A 22,968-nucleotide genomic window follows, 5' to 3' on the forward strand; every position below is an offset into this window, starting at 1 on the left:
ACCTTACCTGGAAGGTGATTTCTTAATAAAAGGACACACCTCTTAACTCAAGGTCGATGGGAACAGCACTTCAAGGGCCTCAGTGTGTCTTTGTGACCAGAAGAGTGAAGAAGTGTCGTCCACATTAACAGCTGGCATGGGTTTTTTGCCACCTCTACTTTACACCAAGTACAGAGGAAATTAGGGGGGAAAAGTAAAGTTTTTCCATTCATATTCTAGACAAACTATTACTTTGGTTATTCATGACTGAAAGGTGCCAATTATTTCAGCTGTTTCTTTTTATGACACATTTTGAAAAATCATCCAGGTTCAAAAACAATGATTAACTAATCATTTGAGTTTTTTCACTTAAGACATTTTAGGCCTTCATTGAGCCCATTTTTTCCTCTTTTACTGTTTATTCTTAATAAAGGTATAACTTTATGAATAACAACCTGATATTAAAATAAGTATGGACTTATTAAGCAAGGGGACTTGATGTAAGTGTTGAGTTAAATGTAAATAACACAATATTAACTTGTCAGTTTCCAGAGCTGACACTTGGAATTGAGATCCTGTCTTAGAAGTCTTATTTTATAACTTTTAAAAAGTGACTCTATTATTACACTTTTTTCTGTATTTAATTCCTGATAAAATCTCTTCGTACACATTAGTTTTGGACTGAATTTTTGAAAATAGAAATGGGGGTTTAATAAACAGAAAGATTCTAGGCTGAAATTATAAATGAAACCAGGTCATTTAAATTTAATTACTCGAGTCGCTCGAAATTACGCAAACTTTCTGGAGAAGTGAGGAATATGCTTTCGTTCATTGTTCTCAATTTTGAAGTAAGATTTAAGGTCATGTATAATGGTAGAAAGTAACCAGAACCATCCACCATGGTTCGTTTATTCCTCTATTCATTTACGTAACTGAACACGAGGTGGCGCTGTGCCCCGAGGGAATTAACCAAAATTGAAAATCAACTGTATTTTTAATTAAGTCTATTGTCAGGGGCCAGTTTGTTATTTCGTGTTTTCCACAAGTCTGATAAAAATATTCCCTTGTCTTTTTGTCCTTAATAAAGTTTTAACTTTATAAATAAGCATCTACACTTGAAACAAAAATGGACTCCCTGAATAATGTAACTGAGATGTTAGGTAGAGTAAATGACAGGATAGCACCTCTCACTTCACAGTACTGAGAACAGACTTGTGGAACTTGCAGACTTTTGTTTTTGTTGTTGTTAAAAACTTTATTTTTCTGACAGTTTTAGATTTACAGAAAAATTCCAAAGACAGCACAGCGAGTTCCCACGAACCCTGCATCCAGTTTCTCCTTTTATTAACATCGTAACATTATCAGTAGTCACAAATAATGAACTTACAGTGATACGTGATACGTTATTATTAATTGAAGTCGATACTTTATTCAGTTTTCCTGAGTTCTTACCTGATGTCCTTCCCTGTCCCAGGATCCCATCCAGATTACATTACATGTAGTTGTCCCGTCACCTTAGGCTCCTCTTGGGTGTGACAGTTTCTCACGTTGTCCTTGTTTCTGATGACCTTGATGGTCTTGAGGGTTACTGGTTGAGTGTATTATAAGATGCCCCTCCGTGGGGATGTGTCTGATGGTTTTCTAGTGACTGGAGTGTAGTCAGGCATCTGGGGAGGAAGACCCCACACCCTCATGTCACCTTAAAGGTACACACTATCAACACTATAAAATTCACCTTGATCCCCTGGCTGAGGTAGTGCTGGTCAGGTTACTCCACCCTAATTTGGCCCTTACCCTCCCTTTCTATACCATACTTTTTGGAAGGAAGTCACTGTGCGCAGTGACTTAAAGCGTGGGTGTTGGGCTTCACTCTTTGAAGGCAAAATATCTACATAGATCATTTGGAATTCTGCATGGGAAATTTTTCTTTTCTCCTCCATTTCCTTATTTATTGAATAATTTATTTATACCAGTGTGACTTCATGAATATCTATTTTACACTCTGGGTGATAATCCAATACTACTTTATTTTGTTCTGTGAATTGTTCCAGCTTTGGCCCTTGGGAGCTCTTTCAGTTGGCTCCTCTGTCGCTTTGACAACCCCTGCAATGTGGGTTTTTTTAAAAAAGCGACTTGTTTGCTTTTTTAGCAGATTTTCTTTGGTATACAAACGAGATTAAGCTCCATTATTCTGTAGCATTTCTCTTTTCCATTATTAAAGTAATATGCAATAATGAAAATTGAAAGATGAAAGAGAAAGAAAAAAAAACCCAGTTCAATCCTCATTATTTGAATGTGTTCTCCTGTTTTATTTTTTCTTTTCTTTTCCATTTTTATTATTTTGCATACTTTTTGACATTTCCTTTCTTAAAATATAGGTCTAATCATTCTTTTAAAATAATTTAATGTTCTGATTATTTAATAATACATCACAGACATATTCCTGCTTTATTACATATACAGTTGACCCTTAAACAACACAGGTTTGAACTGCACAGAGCCATTTATACATGGAATTTTTTCAACAGATATATTGGAAAACTTTTGAAGATCTGTGATAATTTGGAAAAACTCACAGATGAACTGCATAGCCTAGAAATATTTTTGAAAATTAAGAAAAAGGTATGTCATGAATGCATAAAACATGCCTAGATACTAATCTACGTTATCATTTACTGCCATGAAATCAATAGTAGGCTGTTAGTAGTTCACTTTTGGGGGAGTCCGAAGTTATATGTGGATTTTCCACTGTGTGGGTGTCAGTGTCCCAACCCCAAGTATTGTTCAAGGTCAACTGTATATCTTAACTCAATGTCAACTGTATATTGCCTAAAATGGTCTATATGGTTCAATTAACCTTTCCTTTGTAATTGACTTAAGTTGACCCTTAAGTATCTTCTGTGTGTTGCATGATTTTGGATGCATAGCAAGTGTTCACATACAGGGACTGAATCAATGGGTTATTTAGAGAGTTTAAATATCTTTTAATTATAGTGATGAAATAAGTACATTTGATCCTGAAAGTTGTTTAAGCATTCTACCTTATTTCACATATTTAAGATTTCTAGAAGTTTAGCTCAGTCCAATAAGAGCATCAATATTTTTGAAGCTCTTGACTCATAATTAAATTTTACAAACTGGGCAAACGGTATGAGGCTAACCCATGGAAAGAAAGGGAAAGATGTTGTCCAGACTCTGCAGATAAGCAAGGGGTCCCTCACTGAGAACTGAAACAGGATGAGCTGATTTAAGGGGAATAAGACACTTCATAGAAATGATGTTTAATTCAGAGCCTGGATGCTGCCCTTCTGGGCACACATTCTCACTGCTCTGCTGACACTCGGAGAGATGATGCAACTAGTTTAATTCACCTTAGTTTAATATAGGACAGAGGACAGGGATCCATGTCCTGGGCAGTCCTGGTCACCTGCTTTCCCCAAGAGGTCTCAGAAATGGGCAGAGTGACAAAATTCACATTTCTCCCTAAAATTTCTACTTTATTACACTACTGTGAGGTCCAAAATGTTCATTAAGAAATTAACAAAGATACCCAAAAACCTCAGAAAACACCAGAAGCTAGACTGCTAATTTGCTAGGAGGTGGTATATTAAAAGAATGAAAAGAGATTTCTTTCTGTCATTTTTTTGGTGGGCAGGGGGTTTGAAATTATTTTTCTCTCAAAGGAGAGAGACCAGTCCTTGTTTTGCATTACTTGGTGTAGTAACATGGGAGTTTCCTGGTGGGGTTTTACATTCACATTGTCGCGTGCCCTGTCCTCACCGGCAAGAACAGCATGCAACAACAGCAGGATTCTTCTGCAGAAAGCTTTATTCTTCAGCTCTTTGTGAAACAAATGAGTTGGGCAGGACCCAGAGGGGAAGGAGAGGCTTGCTTATATAGTTCTCATGCTCTGACCTGGTTGGTGCGGCTCCATATGCCTTATTAGCATAACCATTTGGTGGGTCTCATTGGTCCTTATGCCAAGGCGCAATTAGCATGTAGTTTAGTGGTGTGGGATGATTTGTCATTAGGAAGTTCGGGGCCTTCCGGCTGCCCTGCATTGGGCGCTATTTTCTGAGCGCGGCTGCCAACATCTCCCCCTTTTTTGTCTAACAGAAGCTCAAGGCGGAACTTGCCAGCAGAGGCGGAGACAGAGGCCTGACCTCCATCATACTTCCTGATGCCCCCTTTTTGGAGAGGGGTTCTGGGCATCTACCCCTATGCAGTCAGGCATGCCTCTCAGAGGGGTCCAAGACCTCTTGCAGTGCTTTGCCTCGCATCCTCTGGCTGGCGTTGGGACCGCTTGGTACAAAGGGTTTGGACCCTTTTTCTCAACCCTCTTGCACCATGAGCTTCTTAAAGAAAGCTGTGATTAAGCATTGAGGTACTCGGGCCTGGTGCAGTGCCACATGGGCTCAGGGTGCAAGAGCTACTTCAAGCTAAAGCCGAGCTTCCTTCTTAAGCATGTTGAGCCACACTTGGGGAGAGGCGCCAATGTCTATCGCCATTAGGGCTTGAGCAAGGATCACCTTGTCCTGCTTATGTTGGTTGCGGAGTCTGCATAACAACCAGAGTAAGAGCATGAGACCTCCAAGCAGGAATGCCCGCCCACTCCTTGACGTGGGAGAGAGCTCTGAGGAACCAGGAAGAGAGTCCTTCCGCTACGGAGATATCTAGACGGGTGGAGTTGATGTGGATAATTTCTCGCCGCAGCTCTTCTAGTGTCCCATCGAAGTCTTGGGACCAGTTTCCTGAAAGATACTGGGACAGGTCTTGTGACAGATTAGCTGCCCGTGTAAAATTTTTATATTGAATGCTAGTGATGCAGAGGGCACGATATTTCTGCTCACATCCCAATTGGGCCATTTGCCAGAGCACCTCCATTTGTTCCTCCACGAGATCTATGCGTTGATTGAGGATCATTATTCCTCCTTTCAGTTTGCCATCAAGTGTGGACTGTTGGTTCAGGGCAGAAGCTACTGAGGCTGCAAGGTTATTGAGCTCTGTAGCCGATTTGATGGAGGTGTCTAAAGCTATACCAGCGGCGGTGGCTGCGACCGCGGTCGCGGAGATCAGGAGCACTATGGCGGCTGTAACACCGAAATCGCGCCTTTCTCGAAACAGAGTCATGGTGTTAGGGGCGTCTACGGGAACAGGGACCCAACGGGGGATGCGGACTACCAAAGCATTGGTAAAGTTACGCGCATCCCAACACTGAGACAGAAAGCAGGTTTCATTGGAGCAGGAGTCAAAGCTACTATTGGATAAGATAAACAGAAATGGGGGGTATACGCATACTGGAGAAGGTGGAAAAAGGGAATTAGGTGACTCTGGACCTGATTTTGCTGAACACGTGTAGTTCTCGTTGTTATGGGTCATGATCATGTTCCAGTGTGCGCGCATGTGGTTATTCTCGCACCAAAAGGTGATATTTTTTACACCGATTCCCCCACCCTGGAGGGCAGAAAAGGGGGAGAGGTCGGTACACGAGCCATTGACTCCACACAGCATCCATTTATGGAAGGGGTTCATGCTCAGCTGCTGACGAAACTCGCCTTCGAGCACCTTTACTGGCCACCAAGCCTCATTGGCTGGCCGTCCCTCCATATCTGGGGAGATGGTAAACTCCTGCCTCTCAGTTGCCCACGTTACTACAGTTGACTGACAGTCAGTCCAGGGCCACAGCTCTCCCTCATAGTCGCCCACACAATGGGAGGCATATTTGGGTTGACGAGGCTTGTCGGTGGAATTGTTCCTGGGAGAGTGTACAAATGTGCCATTGATCCAGAGAACCATCTGGTGGATAGTCATGTTCTTATAGGACGGGCTCCCTTCCTTATTAGGCCCTTCAAATTTAGCTGACATAACGGGGAGGCTACTGGCCTCTAGAATTATGTCACTGAACCATCCGTATTTCCTCCGTTTCAGGGAGATACAGCCAGCTAGATTCTGAGTGGTGAAGCATAATGACCCATTAGTTACGAAGGATCGGTTTTCTCCCAGGGGAGCTACTAGGGTGTCTTTAACTAAGTAGGGCAAGTTCATACTAGCATTGGTGGTGAAAAAGCGGGGGAAAACGGCTGCATTGAAATGGACAGGCATAGGCTTAGGAAAGGCAGACAGGATTCCCCATCTCAATACTCCCTGAGTCGGGGTCTCCAGTGTCAGGAGCAGGGTCAGGAGGTACAGCGAAGTCATCTCCTTTGTTTAGGACTTTCCTCGTTAGGCGCTCCGGGATCCAGAAGGGATTTTCTTCACCCTGGGGGAAAACACACACAGCTCCCCTGGATCTGATTATGATTGGATCCGGGCCCTTCCATTGGTTAGATAACACGTCCTTCCATTTTACTAGTTCTTGTGGGTCTTTTGGCCACTGATTATGGCGATCCACTGCTGTATGGCCTTGAGCATCCAGATTCAAAAAATTTATAGTGAAAAGTGCTAGGGCTATGGCAGTTTTTGGCGTGGGGGGTATATCTTCAATTCCCCCTTTTTGTTTAAGTAAATAGGATTTGAGCATGCGGTTCGCGCGTTCCACAATCCCTTGACCCTGTGGGTTGTAGGGAAGGCCAGTGATATGTTTTATCTCTATGTGATGACAAAATTGAGCAAATTTTGTAGAGGTATAGGCTGGGCCATTGTCTGTTTTCAGAATCTGCGGTAACCCCCATGCGCTCCAAGCTTCAAGGCAGTGCTGGATGACATGGGAAGCTTTCTCTCCTGACAATGGGGAGGCAAAGATGACTCCTGAACAAGTATCCACGGATACATGTACATATTTCAGTTTCTTAAAAGACGAAATATGCGTCACATCCATTTGCCAAACTTGTAAAGGCCTAATACCTCTGGGGTTGATCCCCACATGAGGTGCGGGAAGGAAGCTGCAGCAGTGTTGGCAGCTAAGGACAATGTTCCTAGCTTCGGCCCTGGTTATGCTAAACCGCCTGCGCAGCATTTCGGCAGTGACATGAAACTGTGTGTGGAATTTTGAGGCTGTGGTGACAGGGTCTAGCAGGGGAAAGGCTATGCTTCTGGTTGTGAGGTCTGCCAGGTGGTTGCCTTGGGTCATAGGCCCGGGAAGGCCTGAATGTGCTCTGATATGAGTTATATACAAAGGAGATTGCCTATGAAGTAGTGCTGATTGTATCTGTTTGAACAAAGTGGCTACCGGGCTGGACGCTTTAATTAGCCCGGCCACTTCTAGAGATTTGACTGCATTAACTACATAACAGGAGTCAGACACAATATTTAAAGGTTCAGGAAAGATTTGTAGGACCTCTAAGACTATGCGACATTCCACTATTTGTGGAGTGTCAGGCGTGTAGCCTTTTGTCACAACTTTGCCATCATGGACATAGGCACCTGTGCCTGTCTTAGACCCGTCCGTGTAAACTGTTTTTCCATGAGGCAGCGGGGTTAGGCTAGTGACCCGAGGGAATACTAGGAGATGATTTTTGGCGAAGTTGATGAGGGGATGTTTAGGGAAATGATTATCAAAGGTTCCTGAGAAACTGTAAGCAAGTATGGCCCAATCATCGTTCATAGCACATAATACTTGTATTTGTTCTATGCTGTAAGGGGTTATAATTTTAGCTGGAGCCTCTCCGAAATGTGTCATGGAGGTTTTTACTCCTCTCAAAGCAAGTTTGGCCACGGCTGCTGGATAGTACTCTATTGTCCTAGCCTGAGAGGCTTGGGGATGAATCCAGATCAGTGGGCTGTGCTGCCATAAGACTGCTGTTGGCAGCTCTGGGGTGGGAAGGACACACAACTCAAAGGGTTCATTCGATTGCACTCTATTTAATTGTGCTGTCATCAAAGCCTGTTCTACTTTGCGAATGGCTTGTAATGCCTCAGGTGTGAGGGAGCGCGGTGACGTTAGTTGTGGGTCTCCTTCTAGGGTTTTAAATAGTGGAGTCAATTCAGTGGTGGGTATCTTTAAGTATGGGCGCAACCAATTAATATCCCCTAGGAGTTTTTGGAAGTCATTCAAATTTCGCAATTGATTATGTCTTATCTCAAGCTTTTGGGGGCAAATTACATCTGTGTAAATGGTTGCTCCTAGGAATTTGCTAACACTAGATTTTTGGACCTTCTCGCTTGCTATATTCAGTCTCTAATTTTCTAGGGATCTAGTGAGATCTATATATGCTTCTTCTATTTCCGCTGGTTGTGGGGAGCAAAGAAGGATGTCATCCATGTAATGGATGATCTTTAGCGTGGGATAGGTCTTACGAATTGGGTCTAGTGCTCGCTGAACGTACAGTTGACATATGGTGGGGCTATTTGCCATTCCTTGAGGGAGGACCTTCCACTGAAATCTGGCATCGGGTTGTTCATGGTTAATAGCTGGCAAAGTAAAAGCAAATCTTTCCCTGTCCTTGGAGCTTAGAGGTATAGAAAAGAAACAATCTTTAATATCTATTATGAGCACTTTCCATTTGGCAGAGGCTTCCATTTGGGTAAGGCAGAGAGGAGTGGCAGTCCCCGTTGTACGGGTCTAAGCATTCTCATTTGAGCATTTACTGCTCTCAGATCATGAAGCAACTTCCATGATTCTGACTTTTTCCTGATTACAAATATGGGTGTGTTCCATGGGGACACAGAGGGTTCTAGGTGTCCCACTTGGAGCTGCTCTTGCACTAAGCAATGAGCTGCTTCTAATTTTTCAGAGGATAGGGGCCACTGAGGAACCCATACGGCCTCCTCTGTGAGCCAAGGTATGGGCATGGCATCTTCAATGGCCCCTATGAAAAACCCAGGCCGTGACGGTCATTCTTTACTTTGGGCAGGATGGGCTCTATGTGTCCCTGTTGGTGTTTCCCCAGCCCCTTGCCAGGGATGTATCCCATGTCTATCATCATGCCTTGGGCGGGGGTGGAGTATTCATTAATGAGTTTGAGGCCTAAGTCTCTCATGACATCCCTCCCCCATAAATTGACCGGTAGAGGGAGTACATAAGGGGTGACTGTACCCTCTTGTCCTTCAGGGGCTCGCCATTTCAATGGTTTGGCACTAATTGAAGGGCTTGACTCATATCCTAAACCTTGTAATGAATGTGAGGATTGGGTCACAGGCCACTTGGAGGGCCACCAGGTTGCAGAGATAATACTTTTATCTGCTCCAGTGTCTAGGATTCCCTCAAAGCTCTTTCCCTCTATTTGAAGAGTTAATTTTGGTCTGTCTGCTAAATCTAATACTATGAAGGCTGAATCTCAGTCAGAGGAGCCGAAGCCCCTTTCTCCCCTCTCCGTGTTGGTAGCAGGATAATTGGCGTGGAGACTAGGTAAAACTAAGAGCTGGGCTATGCGGTCTCCCAGAGATATAGGGTAGATTCCTCTGGGAGCCGAACACATGATTTTTACCTGTCTTTCATAATCTTGATCTATAACTCCGGGATGAACTACCAGGCCTTTCAATGCAGCAGAAGAGCGCCCTAGGAGTAACCCAATGGTATTTGGTGGTAGGGGGCTTTTAAAGTCTGAAGGGATAGGCTGAACTCCCATCTGTGGAGTCAACACTATTCTGGTGGTGGCACGGATGTCCAATCCCGCGGAACCTGAAGTGGCTCTCCTTGGGGGGCCTGGTTGTTCCCGAATGACACTTGCGTGCTGGTTGCCCCATATATTTGCGGGCCCTGGTGACGGGGGCCCCTCTGGGCGTTTTTTGGCAACTCTAAGGGTTTCCCTTCTATATCTTTAATAGACCGGCACTCATTAGCCCAATGCCTGCCTTTCTTACACTTAGGGCACAACTCAGGGGTCTTTTGGGTTGTTTGTTCTGAAGCTGGGCTCCTACACTCTCTCTTTATATGTCCTAATTTCCCGCATTGAAAGCATTTGATACTTCTGTTAGTGATCCTGGCTTGTTTGTGGCTCTGTAATATGGCCGCGGCTAGGCCCGCATTGGTGAGTGGCCCTCCTATTTCTCTACAGGCTTTCAACCAGGCATGTATCCCTTTTTGTTTCCAGGGTGTTATCGCCTGTCTGCATTCCTTGGTACATTGTTCAAATACTAATTGCTCCACTAGGGGCATTGCTTGTTCCTGATCTCCAAATATTCTGCCTGCGGCCTCCATCATACGAGCGACAAAGTCAGAAAATGGCTCACTCAGCCCCTGAATAATTTTTGTCAAATTGCCTGATACTTCTCCTTTGTTGGTGAGGGCTTTCCATGCCTTGGCGGCGCACGTGTTTATTTGTGCGTATACCTGTAAGGGGAAGGCGGTCTGGTCAGCTACCCACTGTCCTTGGCCCGTCAGCATATCATATGACCACGCAGGCTGTCCTTCGGCCGCGTTTGCGCGTGCCTGGGTCATGCTGATATCATGCCACAATGCCTTCCATTCTATGTATTGCCCCATACTAGAAAGGCATGCCTTAGTTACATATTGCCAGTCTGCGGGTGTCATGGCTGTCTCTGTTAATCTCTCAACTTGTGCTATGGTATAGTTAGCACTGACTCCATAAGCCCGAACGGATTCTGCTAACTCCTTAACTTGTTTATGGCTCAGGGGCTGGTGAGAGCGTACGCCATTATCCTCAAATACAGGAAACATTTGTCTAATTGCCTGAAGAGTATCTGGGTGGCAAAAGGAGAGTGCGCCACTCACGTAAGGTGGCGGGGCAAAGGGCGTCGGGGGACACCCTGCTTTCATTTTTTCCTTGGTCCGCTTTTCAACTTTGCTGGTTCCCTTACTTCTACACTCTGCGGTTTTATTTTCTTCCCCTTCCTCTGCGGACGTTAATTCCTCCTCAGATTCCCTATTGGAGAGTTGGAGGTCCCTCAACTCTTTCCAGGGGTATTTACTATTTTCTCCGAGGCGATTGTCACTCGCTTCTCGGGGCTCTTTCGCTTTTGCCCTAGGCGGGCTTTCTCCCTCACTCTGAAGTTTCTTTACCTTCTTTTTTGTGGCCTTTTTTCGGCCGCGCGCGCTCTCTGTTTCCTGTTCCGTTTCTGACATGCTCTCTTGGATATCTGTCAATGCTCTCTGACCTTCTTTTATTACCTTTTCACATCTCTCATCTTGCAGACAAGCTCTAATCAGTTTCCAGAGGGGCCTGGTGCCTCCCCTCAGGCTACCCTCCTCCTCCTCTCTATCAAGATCTTTCCCCAGTTTGTCCCAGCTCGGGATTGAGAGGGACCCTGAACAAATGAACCAGGGGGCCACACGGTCTATCTCCTTCACAAAAGATCCTAAGACTTTGCTGGAGACCTTCAAGTTTCGCTCTTTGAGAGCTGTCTGCAGCGCCGTGACTAATGACGGTGCATTCCCCATGGTGCCTCCTTATTTACAGAGAACCATCAACCATCATCCTAAAAAGCAGGGGCCTCTCGGAACTTACCCCTCCGGGCTTTCTTCTGACCTGCAGTTCTGAATCCTCTCCAGATGTCTGAAGGGTCCTCCCTGTGCCAGTGATGTTCTGGTTCCCGGGATTCGGCACCACTTGTCGCGTGCCCTGTCCTCGCCGGCAAGAACAGCATGCAACAACAGCAGGATTCTTCTGCAGAAAGCTTTATTCTTCAGCTCTTTGTGAAACAAATGAGTTGGGCAGGACCCAGAGGGGAAGGAGAGGCTTGCTTATATAGTTCTCATGCTCTGACCTGGTTGGTGCGGCTCCATATGCCTTATTAGCATAACCATTTGGTGGGTCTCATTGGTCCTTATGCCAAGGCGCAATTAGCATGTAGTTTAGTGGTGTGGGATGATTTGTCATTAGGAAGTTTGGGGCCTTCCGGCTGCCCTGCATTGGGCGCTATTTTCTGAGCGCGGCTGCCAACATCACATTTTAAACCTTATGCACATTATTGCATGTTGATTTGGGGATGTGTATTTGGGGGAACCATCCCCAAATTCTCTCTGTGAGAAGCCTGAGGAATTTTCACTTCTTTTTCTGCCTGAGGTTTCCATCAAGTGAGAGAGCCCTGTGTTTAAATTCACAGCCCCTGTCCCAGAAATTTGTGTGCATGTGAATTCACTCCTTAAAGGACTGTTTGGCTACACTCTTGATTAAAATAAGGAGAAAAGTATTTATTCTTACTCAACCCTTTGAAGTTGAAGGTTTTAATCTAATTTTTAAGTTTTTCATACTCTTTATTTCCTACCACAGACTGAGCCGCTGTCTGCTGTATGGTTTGGACATTTTTAAAGCTGTTGACAGATGGGAAGCTGCTGAGGAGCTTGAGGACAACAGAAATCACTATGGGATGTGTTCCCTGGGCAGCTGTGGGGGGACGCGGGTGATGTGTGCCTAAGGTATTCTTTAATATGGAACACATGCCAACCAGGCCCATACCTAGCAGGTAATGATCAATATTAGCAAATTAAACAAATGAATAAATAGTTGATAGTTTATTATTATACATTTCCCATAGTCGGTTAATTCAGTCCTGTTTCCTATCTGTGAGTTCTGGTGTCTTTAGAAAAAAGAAATCATTTTAACTGACAACAACAATGAAAATACCACTGTCCCTGAGGAGTGTGACAAGAAATAAGGAGCATGTTCCATCTCCCAAAATAATTTTCTTTTTAAAAAGGAAAAGCTTGACATACTTACATATCCCTTGGAATAATGGCACTGTGGAAGGCGATTGCTGCTGAGGATAGTGACTCCCTGTGCGCGCATAGTAGTGGACATGTGTGTGCACATGACGGCGGCCGAAAACACATGCGCTCAGCGTGTGTTCCCATAAGAATGAAAGAGGACTCGGAGCTACTGTCATTGCTGTGGAGATCTCTTCCTAGTCTCCATTCTGCAGCTACTGTGACCCTCTGGCCTTAGCCCCTGATGGGGCCAGTGGGCAGTTACTCAGTACAGCTCTGTGATTCTGATGCTCCGCTCTGCTCCTTTCCATTTTTGGCTTAAAATTATCCTTATATTAGGCCCCACCCAGCCGTCAGCTGGAGACCACACCTTGCATGAGCCTCTATGTGCTGTATTTCCACTCACTACACTTGACTTCACAATGCACAGTCTGTTTGTACTCTGAATCTCTTGACACTCTTTCCCACTTACTACCACCAACACAGTCCACTGTTGACAGGGATGCATTTGGAAGTCATTTTCTCAGTTGAAATGCAACAGTCGTGTGCACCCAGCAGAGCAGGTCTTGAGCAAACTAAGGCTCCAGGAGGTTCAAATGGTCTTTAGGTTGGGCAAGTCAGTGTGCAGTCAGGCCAGGGCTAGGCCCGGCATGCTGGGTCCCTGTCCTGCAATGTGCAGCTGCCAGTGGGGCCTGAGGTGGTGAGCGGCTGTGGATAAAGTGAAGGTTCCTATAGCCAGGATCCTCACCTGAACCCAAACTACTTGATGATCTAAGTGGGCTGCTTCCACAGCCTAGGTTAGGCTACTGCTTCCACACTGGCAGGCAATAAGCTATTATTGACTGAATCACTATATCAAAAGTTCAGCCCAGTGCTCTGGGTGGAGGCAGAGACAAAGGAGGATTACAGATCTGCAGACTGTTGGATGCAGATGTAATTCTAGTGCTAGACCTATCACCAGGAGAACAAGCCAGTTAATAAACTCTTTCATATAAAGGTCATTCCATTGTCATTCTTCAGCCTCACTGAATTCATAGTGAACTTGCCCAAGGTAAGACAATTGGTGATGATGGCAGAATTCATTGTTGACCAAGGAAAAGGACAGGCTGCCCTTATGGGAGGGGTGCTTCAGTGGGCTGCCCCTGTGAATGGGGAGATAATTGATTGTCCCCAGTGAGTACATGATGAGGTGGCTTGCTGCCTAGGGGGCTGGGCAGGTGGAGGTGATACCTGAGGCAGTAGAGGTGGCTCTTGGTATAGTAAGTAAGTACTTTGAGAAACAGAGTGCCCATGAGGCAGTGGGGACTGTGAGTTGGCTGTTTCTCACTGTATTAAAAAAGTCTACAGATGAGAAGAACATGCTCCTGAAAGAGAACCAAGAAATGGCAGCATGAGAACACAAGCTGCGAACTGTTGTGGATTCATTGAAGATGATATGGCATTGATATGAGAGGAGGCAGCACAAGAATGCCATCTGCAAGGTGCCATTGAGGAGGTAAAAAATTTGTTGATGACTAAAATGGCATCACACAAAGTACTGTGGAAGAGGTAAAGGCCATGAAGGAAAAGGATGCACCCCTGCAAAAACCGCAAGAAGAGGCAGTGTGAGAACATCAGCTGCGAGGTCCAGTGAAGGAGGTAAAATATTCCTTACAGAATGAGACAGCAGCACTGCCAGGTGCTCTGAAGGAGGCAAAGGCCATGGAGGAGAAGGACATACTCTTGAGGGAAGTACAGGTGGAGGTGGCACAAGAATGCCAGCTGTGAGGCATTGAGGTGAAGGTAAGAGAGCTGCTGAAGACAGAGGTAGCACTGCTGTGAGGGACTGTAGTAAAGGTAACAGATGTAGCAGAGGAGGCACTTGGGGGAGGGGAGAGAAAGCTGCCAGCAGCCTCAGAAATGGAGGAGCTGGAGAAGGATGAAGGGCACCAACCCTTCTTCTATTGAAAGCATGCCCAGTGGTTGTAAAGAAAATAAAGACAGAACAACCAAGGGTTCCTCCAGGAGAGGGGCAGCCCCCTCCCCAGGTCATGGAGCACTCTGTGCTCCGTCCCTGTACTCAAGCTGAGCTGGTGGATTTGGGCTCCCGGTTTCAGCAGAAGCCCTTGGAGTCAATACCAGCTTGGCGCCTACATCTGTGAGATTAAGAGGTGGATGGAATTGTTCTGTCGGGATCAGAGATGGGAAAGCTGTCTTCTCTGACAGTGCAGCCTGCCTTGAGGCAGCGATTACAAAATGCACATCAGACCCCAGGGAGTCACTCCCTCCTTGATTGGCTTATGGCTGCACTTCGTGCTGTGTGGCCCAATCCGTGTGATCTGCCATCCTCCCCTGCTAGATGGCAGAACATATGCTGAGCTCCAACGGGTGTTATGGGAGCTAGTCATAGAAAATGCCATCTATAGTCCAGAGAATTATGACTTAGGTGAAAAGTCTTTTCTGTAGGGATAAGAAATTTTGTGCTTCAAATGGCTCCCACATCCCTCTTTGGGTCTCTAGTTGCCATTCTTGCCCCTCACTTAGGGCAGCCCATAAGCTAGGTTACCCATACAGTAGCAAACTTAGGAGAGGCTGAAACAATGGAAGCATGAAAAGAAATAAGGTCTGCTACTGAGAGCAAGAATTTAAAGGGCCCCATGAAGATAATGAGGACCCATATGTGGGTTGATTGAATATGGGCAGAAACAGACAGAAGGTAATTAGATGGGAAGTCCAATAGGATCTTACTAGAGCTATGGCAATGGCTGAAACCAGAGCAGCAGTTCCAGTCATTAAGAACAAATAGGCAGAGGCCAGAGCCAAAGTCAGAAGTCCAGCCTGTGTGTTTACAAGACTTCCTGCTGGACAGCAAGCCTACCTCACTTGAACCCACACAGGAAGATGATTGAGGAACATGGTTTGATTGAGGGGAAGATCGAGGTACCTGCCCTGAGAGACTGGGGGCGGGGGACTGGAGGTTACGTGTTGAAATATCTATACAGTGGTCTCCAGTGAACATATAACACTTCCTGGTTCCTGTGGACACAGGGGCTGAATGTTCTCTGATTTATGGCAACCCTGAGCAGTTTCCCAGGACCCACACTATTATAGGTGGATACAGGAGTAAGGCTACCAGAGTGAAACTTTGGGAATGTCCTTTGGGAATAGGGCATCTACCTCCAAATGAGTGTACTGTGTACATCTCTTCCAGCCCCAAATATATTATGGGAATTGATATCCTGCAGGGTCTATGGTTGCACACCACTGCAGATGAGTTCAGACTGACAGTACATGTGGTGAAGGCAGTTCTGAGGGGACATACTAGGCATCCGCTCTTAGCTTTCCCTGTGCCTCAGTGGATGACTAATACCAAACAATACAAATTGCCTGGAGGGCATAAAAAAATTGGAGAAACCCTCCAGGAACTGGAAAAGGTGGGTATTATAAAGCCCACCCATAGTCCTTTCAATTCCCCAGTATGGCCAGTTAAAAATGCCAGATGGCTTCTGGTATATGATAGTGGATTGCAGAGAATTGAAAAATGTCATACCTCCTATGAATGCTGCCATTCCCTCTATTGCAGACCTGATGGAAGGCATGAGCTAGGAGCATACCATTATGTGGTAGACCTTGCTAATGTCTTCTTTTCCATTGACAATGAGCAGGAAAGTCAGGAAGAGTTTGCCTTCACATGGGAAGGATGGCAATACACATTCACTGTACTTCCACAGGGATACCTCCACAGCCACACCATCTGTCATGGACTTGCAGCCCAGGACTTGGCAGCATGGAGAAACCGCCAACGGTGCAGCTGTACCATTATATTGATGATGTCATGCTCACATCTGATTCTCTTTCAGATCTAGAAGGTACAGCACCTAGACTGCTGCAACATCTATGGCAGAAAGGGTGGGCTGTGAACAGCACCAAGGTTCAGGGACCAGGTTTGTCAGTCAAATTCTTGGGGGTCATCTGGTTGGGTAAGACTAAAGTTATCCTGGAAGCAGTTATAAATTCCAGGCCTTTCCTACCCCTACAACTGTGGCATTGTTACAGGAGTTTTTGGGTCTTCAAGGCTGCTGAAGAGTGTTTATCCCTCACTTGGCACAAATTCTGAAGCCCTCATATTGGTTGGTACTAAAGGGCATCAGGTGGGACTGAGATGAGACATGTGCATCTGCCTTTACTATAGCAGAAGGGGCAGTCATGGCCGTGCAGACCTTGAATGTGATAGACCCATCAAGGCCCTGTGAGCTAAATGCTCATGTGACTGAAGACAGTTATGGCTGGGTCTCTGGCAGTGGCTTGAATGAACTCACCAACATACTGGATTCTGATCACAACTCTGGAAAGGGGCAGAGGTATGATACACCTTACAATTGGTTGCTATATATCACACCTTGCTGGCTACAGAACCCATCACTGGAATGACCCCAATAAAGGTAATACCATCTATCCCATCAAGGGGTGGGTATGAGATTAGACCCAAAACCAAGGAGTGGTGTGGCACAAATGCCTACACTGGCCAAGTGGGGTGCATACCTACATCAGTGTAGCACCCTTTCTAGAAGCCCCTTGAGTGAAAAACTCCAATGCTTATTGGGCCAATTACATATCCCAGTGAAAAGCAGGAAGAATTTACTTTAGAACCATTAGTAGCAGAGAGTCCTTATTGGGAAGGAAATGCCTCTGTACACAAAGATTCATGGTACACAGACTGCTCCAGCCATGGGCAGCCCCCAAAATGGAGGGCCATAGCTTTCCATCCTAACACTGAAACAATGTGGATGGAAGATGGTGAGGGGAAGAGCAGCCAATGGGCAGAGTTGTGGGCTGTGTGGCTTATGATCAGCCAGGAGCCCTCTGCACTGACAGCTGGGCTGTCTATGGGGGCGTGACCCTGTGGCTACCAACATGGTACCATGCCAACTGGATGGTTGGTCACTGACCACTTTGGAGGAAAGAACTGTGGCAAGACTTATGTGCCTCTGGTCAGACCAAGACAGTTACAGCATATCATGTGACAGGTCATTTGCCACTGCCATCCCCAGGAAATGATGAAGCAGATGAATTGTCCCAGGTACATTGGCCAGAAGGAAAGCCTGCCTCTGATGCAGCCCAATCATCATGTCAGCATTTGTTGCACATGGGCAAGAGACAATGTGGGCTGTAGCCTATTGGTGGGGCTTTCCTTTGACCTGTGAAGAAGTCAGCAGAGCCCGGCAGGAGTGCACTGTATACTCTAAAAAGGACTTACACCAATTTCCACAGCAAATGGGACAATAGTTAAGGGGCTAATACCCCTCATCAGGTAGCAGATAGATTATATTGGGCCTCTGCCCATGTCAGAAGGGTACCAATATGCCACAACTTGTATGGACACAGCTACTGGACTTCTGATTGCTTTTCCTACATGTTGTGCAGACCGATGACCAAAAGAGGCCTGGAGCATCTCTTTGCCACCTATGGCTTACCACAGGTAACTGAGAGTGATCAAGCACCCATTTTACTGGACATGCCCTGCAAGAATGGGTACAACAGTTGGGAATCTAATGGATGTTTCATGTGCCATACAGTCCTACTGTGGCAGGCATGATGGAGAGGTATAATGATTTGTTAAAATCTGGACTAAAGTCAGACACCAATAGTCTGCAGGGATGGTCAGTCCACTTATGGACAGTGCTATGGCATTTGAATGAGAGACCCCAAAAGGGAGCCCTGAGCCCCATAGACATGCTAATGCATATTGCTGCCTCCTGTATACAATTGCAAGTACAAACCAAGGAAGAATCACTGAAGCCAAGGGTTGGCCACCAGAACAATATCTTGTTGCCAGCACCAACTGCACTGAACAGTGGAGCCTCCATTGATGGACATGCCCCTGGACATTTCAACACATGGGCCAACAATGGGCTAGCTCTCCTGGCACCTTGGGGACAAGGCCTGGAAGCTGGCCTCCTGTATTCCTGGAGTAACAGCAGAGTGGCCCCCAAAGATCACAATAGTATGTCCTGAATAGCCAGAAGGTAGGAGCATCTTACCAGGGAGTTTTGTTATATCATTATGACCAGTGCATGCACCTCCAGTAACACTATATATAGACCCTTCAGTAATCCCATGGGGAGAGGAGTAAAGCTATGGTATCCTAGATCTGGATGGGACCCCTTCCTGCTACAGTCCTATCACAGGACTACTTTCTTGCATGCATCCTACCTGACGGACAAGATTTACCTATATTGGTGTCATTAAAACACGTGTCTTATCACCCTTAAGGTCTCTGTGGATTGGGCACACACCCTGGCAAAAAACTACTACTCACTGGGGTGCATGGAGCACTACTAAGTGTGAGTCATGAACTCAACTGAGTAGAACTGGTTTTAAATATGGCTGAAATAACCTCCTCAGGCTTGAGGATTATTATAATTTTTGTTATTAGGAACCTCCTCTGGCTTGAGGATTATTATAATTTTTGTTACCTGTATCAAAATCTTGTTGTTTCTTAATTTTTGTTATCATCTCTATGTTGTTATCCTCTGTTGATTTCTCATACAGGGACCATTATAAAAGACTGAGAGCATAAAGACTATGAGGTGAGAATCCTGGAGGGGTGGAGTGTGGATAAATTAAAGGTTCCTATAGCCAGGATCTTCATGTGAACCTAAACTACCAGATGATGTAACTGGCCTGCTGCTAGGCTACTGCTTCCACACAGGCAGGCAATTAGCTATTATTGACTGAGTCACTATATAAAAAGCTCAGTCCAGTGCTCTGGGTGGAGGCAGAGATGAAGGAGGATTACAGACCTGCAGACTGTTGGGTGCAGACGTAATTCTAGTGCTAGACCTGTCGCCAGGGGAACAAGCCGGTTAATAGACTCTTTCACCCCAAGAACATTCCACCATCATTCCTGTCTCACTGAATCCATAGTGAACGTGCCCAGGGCTGAAACCCATTGGCAAGACAGTGGGCCTTGATGTTTGTTTTAGGGGAACATGAACATCACAACTGTGCTGTATGGAGCTGGCACAGCATGAAGCCCACCAGTTGCCTTTTTAGCCCATACTGTTTCCTGAGAGACTGTTATGGGTGAATTGTGTCCCCCAAATCCATACATTGAGGGCCTAATCCCAGGAATTCAGAATGTGACAGTGGAGAAAGGAGGGTAACCACGTGAGGAAACAGGGAGAAGGTGGCCTCTGCAGACAAGGAGGGAGGCCTTCGGAGAAACCAATCTTGCCAACACCTTGATCTCAGACTCCCAGCCCCAGAATTATGAGAAATTTCTGTTGTGGTGCTGTTATGGCAGCCAGAGCAGGCCAGGGCCCTGAGCTGTAACACGTTAGTCTACATTCGCTACACCAGGAGCATCCCCGGGGGTGAGGCAGGAGCACCCGCCTGGAGGTGAGCAGGGCCCAGCCTCTAGCGTCCGGAGGCCCTGCGGCTCCACATCAGCGGCTTTGGCGGCTCTGAGCCCCACTGGGCTCCTCCCCAGCCAGTGCACAGGGACGGTGGCTGCACAGCGGGCAGAGCATCCACCCACCATCTCGTCCACACTCACTTCGGTGGCTCCCACCCCCACCTGCTGCCTTCACGGCTCTCTTCTGTCACCTGGGACACTGCCACTTGCCGGAATAGATGGAGCCATCAACTCGGCCCCCCCTCCAGAGCCCCATTTCTCTCCCTCCCTCCCTGCTTTCACCTCCTTCTCTTTAGCCCTCTGACCCTTTCTCCCCCCACTGTTCCCCACATTAGCTGGCACCAGGGGCGGGTCACCTTGGGATGCGATTCCCACACTCGGGGAGCTTAAGCTCCTCTGGTGCCCAAATCCCACCCTGCTTTGCCTTGTTTTTGTCCTCCTCCACCTGATGGAGGCCTTGGACACTGTATCTTAATCGTGTTTTGTTTTTGTCTACATTCTGATTCTTGGACATTGGGAGCTTGCTGAGCCTGCAGGGACTTACCCTCCAAGGCCAGCCAATTCCTAGAGAGCATGAAGGACTCCCCTGTGAGCATGCCTGTCACGTGCAACCCCTGCCACCTCTATCTGCTGTCACACTCAGGGCCACTCTCCCCCTGCCTAGTCCCCCAGGGCCAGGGGCCAGACCCCTAGGGACTCCCTGGCCTGCTGCTGACACTCACTGTAGCCATCCTGCACCTGCTCACCCGGCCTTGCCTCCTGCAGAACGCTGCCAGGGGTGGCCCAGGGTGGCTGAGGTGCACACTCTTCTCTTGAGAACTGTCACACTATCTTTTCAGTGGCTGTTCGTCTTCTTGTCTGTTGACCTTGCTGTAATTGAGTGACAGTGAAGCCTACACTGTCACACAGGGCTGCCAGCCTCATCCCCTGGGCCCTCCCTGGGTGCACACTCTTAGCCCACCTACTTACTGCCTTCGCCACCCTGTTTTGTCTTTCTTGCTGGCTCTGCTCTTCTCTTCCTGACTGCAGTCTCCCAATTTTTCTGTTTTCCACAGTATTCTCTTTCACCAGCCTCTCCTATATAATTTCACCAGACTGCTGCATTAATTGGCTAGGGCTGCTGCAAAGTACCACAAACTAGGTACCCACACAACAGAAATGTTTCATCTCACAGTCCAGACACCAGAAGTCCAGATAGCAAGGTGTCGGCCGGGGATTCCTCCCGAGGGGCTGAGGGAGAATCTGCTCCAGGCGGCTCTGCTCGCTTTGCGGCGGCGGTATTTCCCCGTCTCTGCAGGGAGCCTTCCTGCTGTGTGTGCGCTCTCTTGTCCTGATGTTCTTTTTGAACCAATTTGCTGGATTGAGGGGCCTGCCCATGATGTCACCTTAGCTTAACTAATTACACCTGTAACAACAACAACTCAGAGAAGGTCATTCTCTGAGTTACTGGAGGTCAGGACTGCAAACGATTCTGAGAGGATATAATTCAACCCATAATAGCTGCAGCTCCACAATCCAATTCCCCAGTTAAGTTTCTCAGGGTTAAAATTTGAGTACTTCCATAAACATCACAGATGGGGGGAGTTGTTAGAAAAACAACATGGATTTCTGCATCCCACCCCAGATCTAGAGAAACACAACCCCTGCGTGTCAGGCAAGGCCCTTGGATGGTCTGCTTCCACAGTGTTGCCCCTCCTACTGGGTCAAGCATAGTTGGGAGCTGGTTTCTCCTCCACAGACACTGCCATGATAGCCTCCTCTTGGTGTCCTATCTGCACATTCCTCACACTGCTCACGGATTGGACATCATCACATGCTTGTCTGACATTCCATTTTCTTAATCATCTTCATAAGCAGGCATCTTGATATCATGTCTTTATTTCACAAGCACCGATTGACTTAACTATGTGCCTGGCTCGTAAGGAAATTCTACTACTGCATTTATTCCCCATAACGACCCCACTTTGCAGCTGAGCAGTGAGCAGAGTCAGGGTGGGAAGGCATGTAATGTGGCTCCAGTTCATGGGGTGACAGCTGCGTGCTGGGCTTCCTGATGGAGGCTCTCAAGTGTGCAGTGCTGCCACCAGCTGGGTCTAACCGACTCACCTGCAACTGCTCACATGGGACTCCACGTTTTTGCCAAGATACAGCTTCATCCAGGTTGACGTGGAGTCTCAAGGGGTGTCCAGGACTAGGAATTCCCCTTGCCTTTGGGCCCTTCCCAGACTTTTTCCCCCAGAACCAGAAACTCAGAGGGGCCCAGTGATCTGTTATAACCAGGCTTCCCGGTGATTCTGACCCTCTCTCAAGTGCGAGAACCAGGCCCCAGTTCTACCAGCTGGGGCTCTGTCCTTTGTTGCCTCCCACAACTCTCTGCCCCTGCCTCTTCCATGCTGCACCCTGTCTCGGAAACTTCTCCCCACAGTCTCATTTTTGGCTACTAGCACCTTGTCCCCTTTCAAAGCCAGTCTTAAACGTTGCTTATTTATGAAGCCTTTTGTCTTCACCTCCACGCCTGCTCTTGCAACCAGCTCTGCGATCGCTCCTCAGAATGATCTTTGCATTTTGTACCTACTTTTTGTCTTTTATAGTAATTTTTGTGTTCTATCTGTATCATCACTATTCCTGTCCCCTTAAAGCAGGCAATTTGAGGATAACTGGCTGCGTCCCTCACACACCCACACCAATTCCTTTGCTCAGGGAAGTGTTCAATAAAGCATCGCACTGAACAACTACTATTAGCCATCTGAATATCTTATTTAAAGTCAAGAGCACTGAGGAAAAGGAGATTGAAAGTGATGTCCCACTTTGAAAAAAAAAGTGTCTTTGAAAGGATGATTCAAAATACAATTATTTGACAGAGCAAATGTTTTAAACTGATTTATCCTTCCACCAAAACATCCCTGCTGTGGCTTCCATGGACTGCTAGAGACTTCCACATTCTATGTGCCCACAGTTTTCATGCATACCCCACTGCCCACATCAAAGTGACTTTTCCAGGGTGGTCAAGATTTGAGAATTTGCCATCAAGCGCACAGAACTGAATGTG

At 46.6% G+C, this 22,968-nt stretch overlaps 1 protein-coding gene across 1 annotated transcript; it reads right to left on the reverse strand.

Annotated features, from left to right (window-relative positions):
• Positions 1-4,518: 4,518 nt before the first annotated feature.
• On the reverse strand, positions 4,519-11,754 carry LOC140848092 (uncharacterized). Its single transcript, XM_073230375.1, has 2 exons — positions 11,325-11,754; positions 4,519-6,238 (listed from the first exon to the last, which is right to left on the reverse strand). The coding sequence occupies exon 2, from the start codon at positions 6,175-6,177 to the stop codon at positions 4,519-4,521; it is 1,659 nt and encodes a 552-aa protein (XP_073086476.1). The 5' UTR covers positions 6,178-6,238; positions 11,325-11,754.
• Between the last annotated feature and the right edge of the window lie 11,214 nt (positions 11,755-22,968).

The sequence above is a fragment of the Manis javanica genome, chromosome 2 (genome assembly GCF_040802235.1).
Source record: "Manis javanica isolate MJ-LG chromosome 2, MJ_LKY, whole genome shotgun sequence".
Lineage (NCBI taxonomy): Eukaryota > Metazoa > Chordata > Mammalia > Pholidota > Manidae > Manis > Manis javanica.

Bases quoted from the DNA above. Each gene is read 5' to 3' on its own strand.
- LOC140848092 (XM_073230375.1), bottom strand. From the start codon at position 6,177: ATGACTTCGCTGTACCTCCTGACCCTGCTCCTGACACTGGAGACCCCG.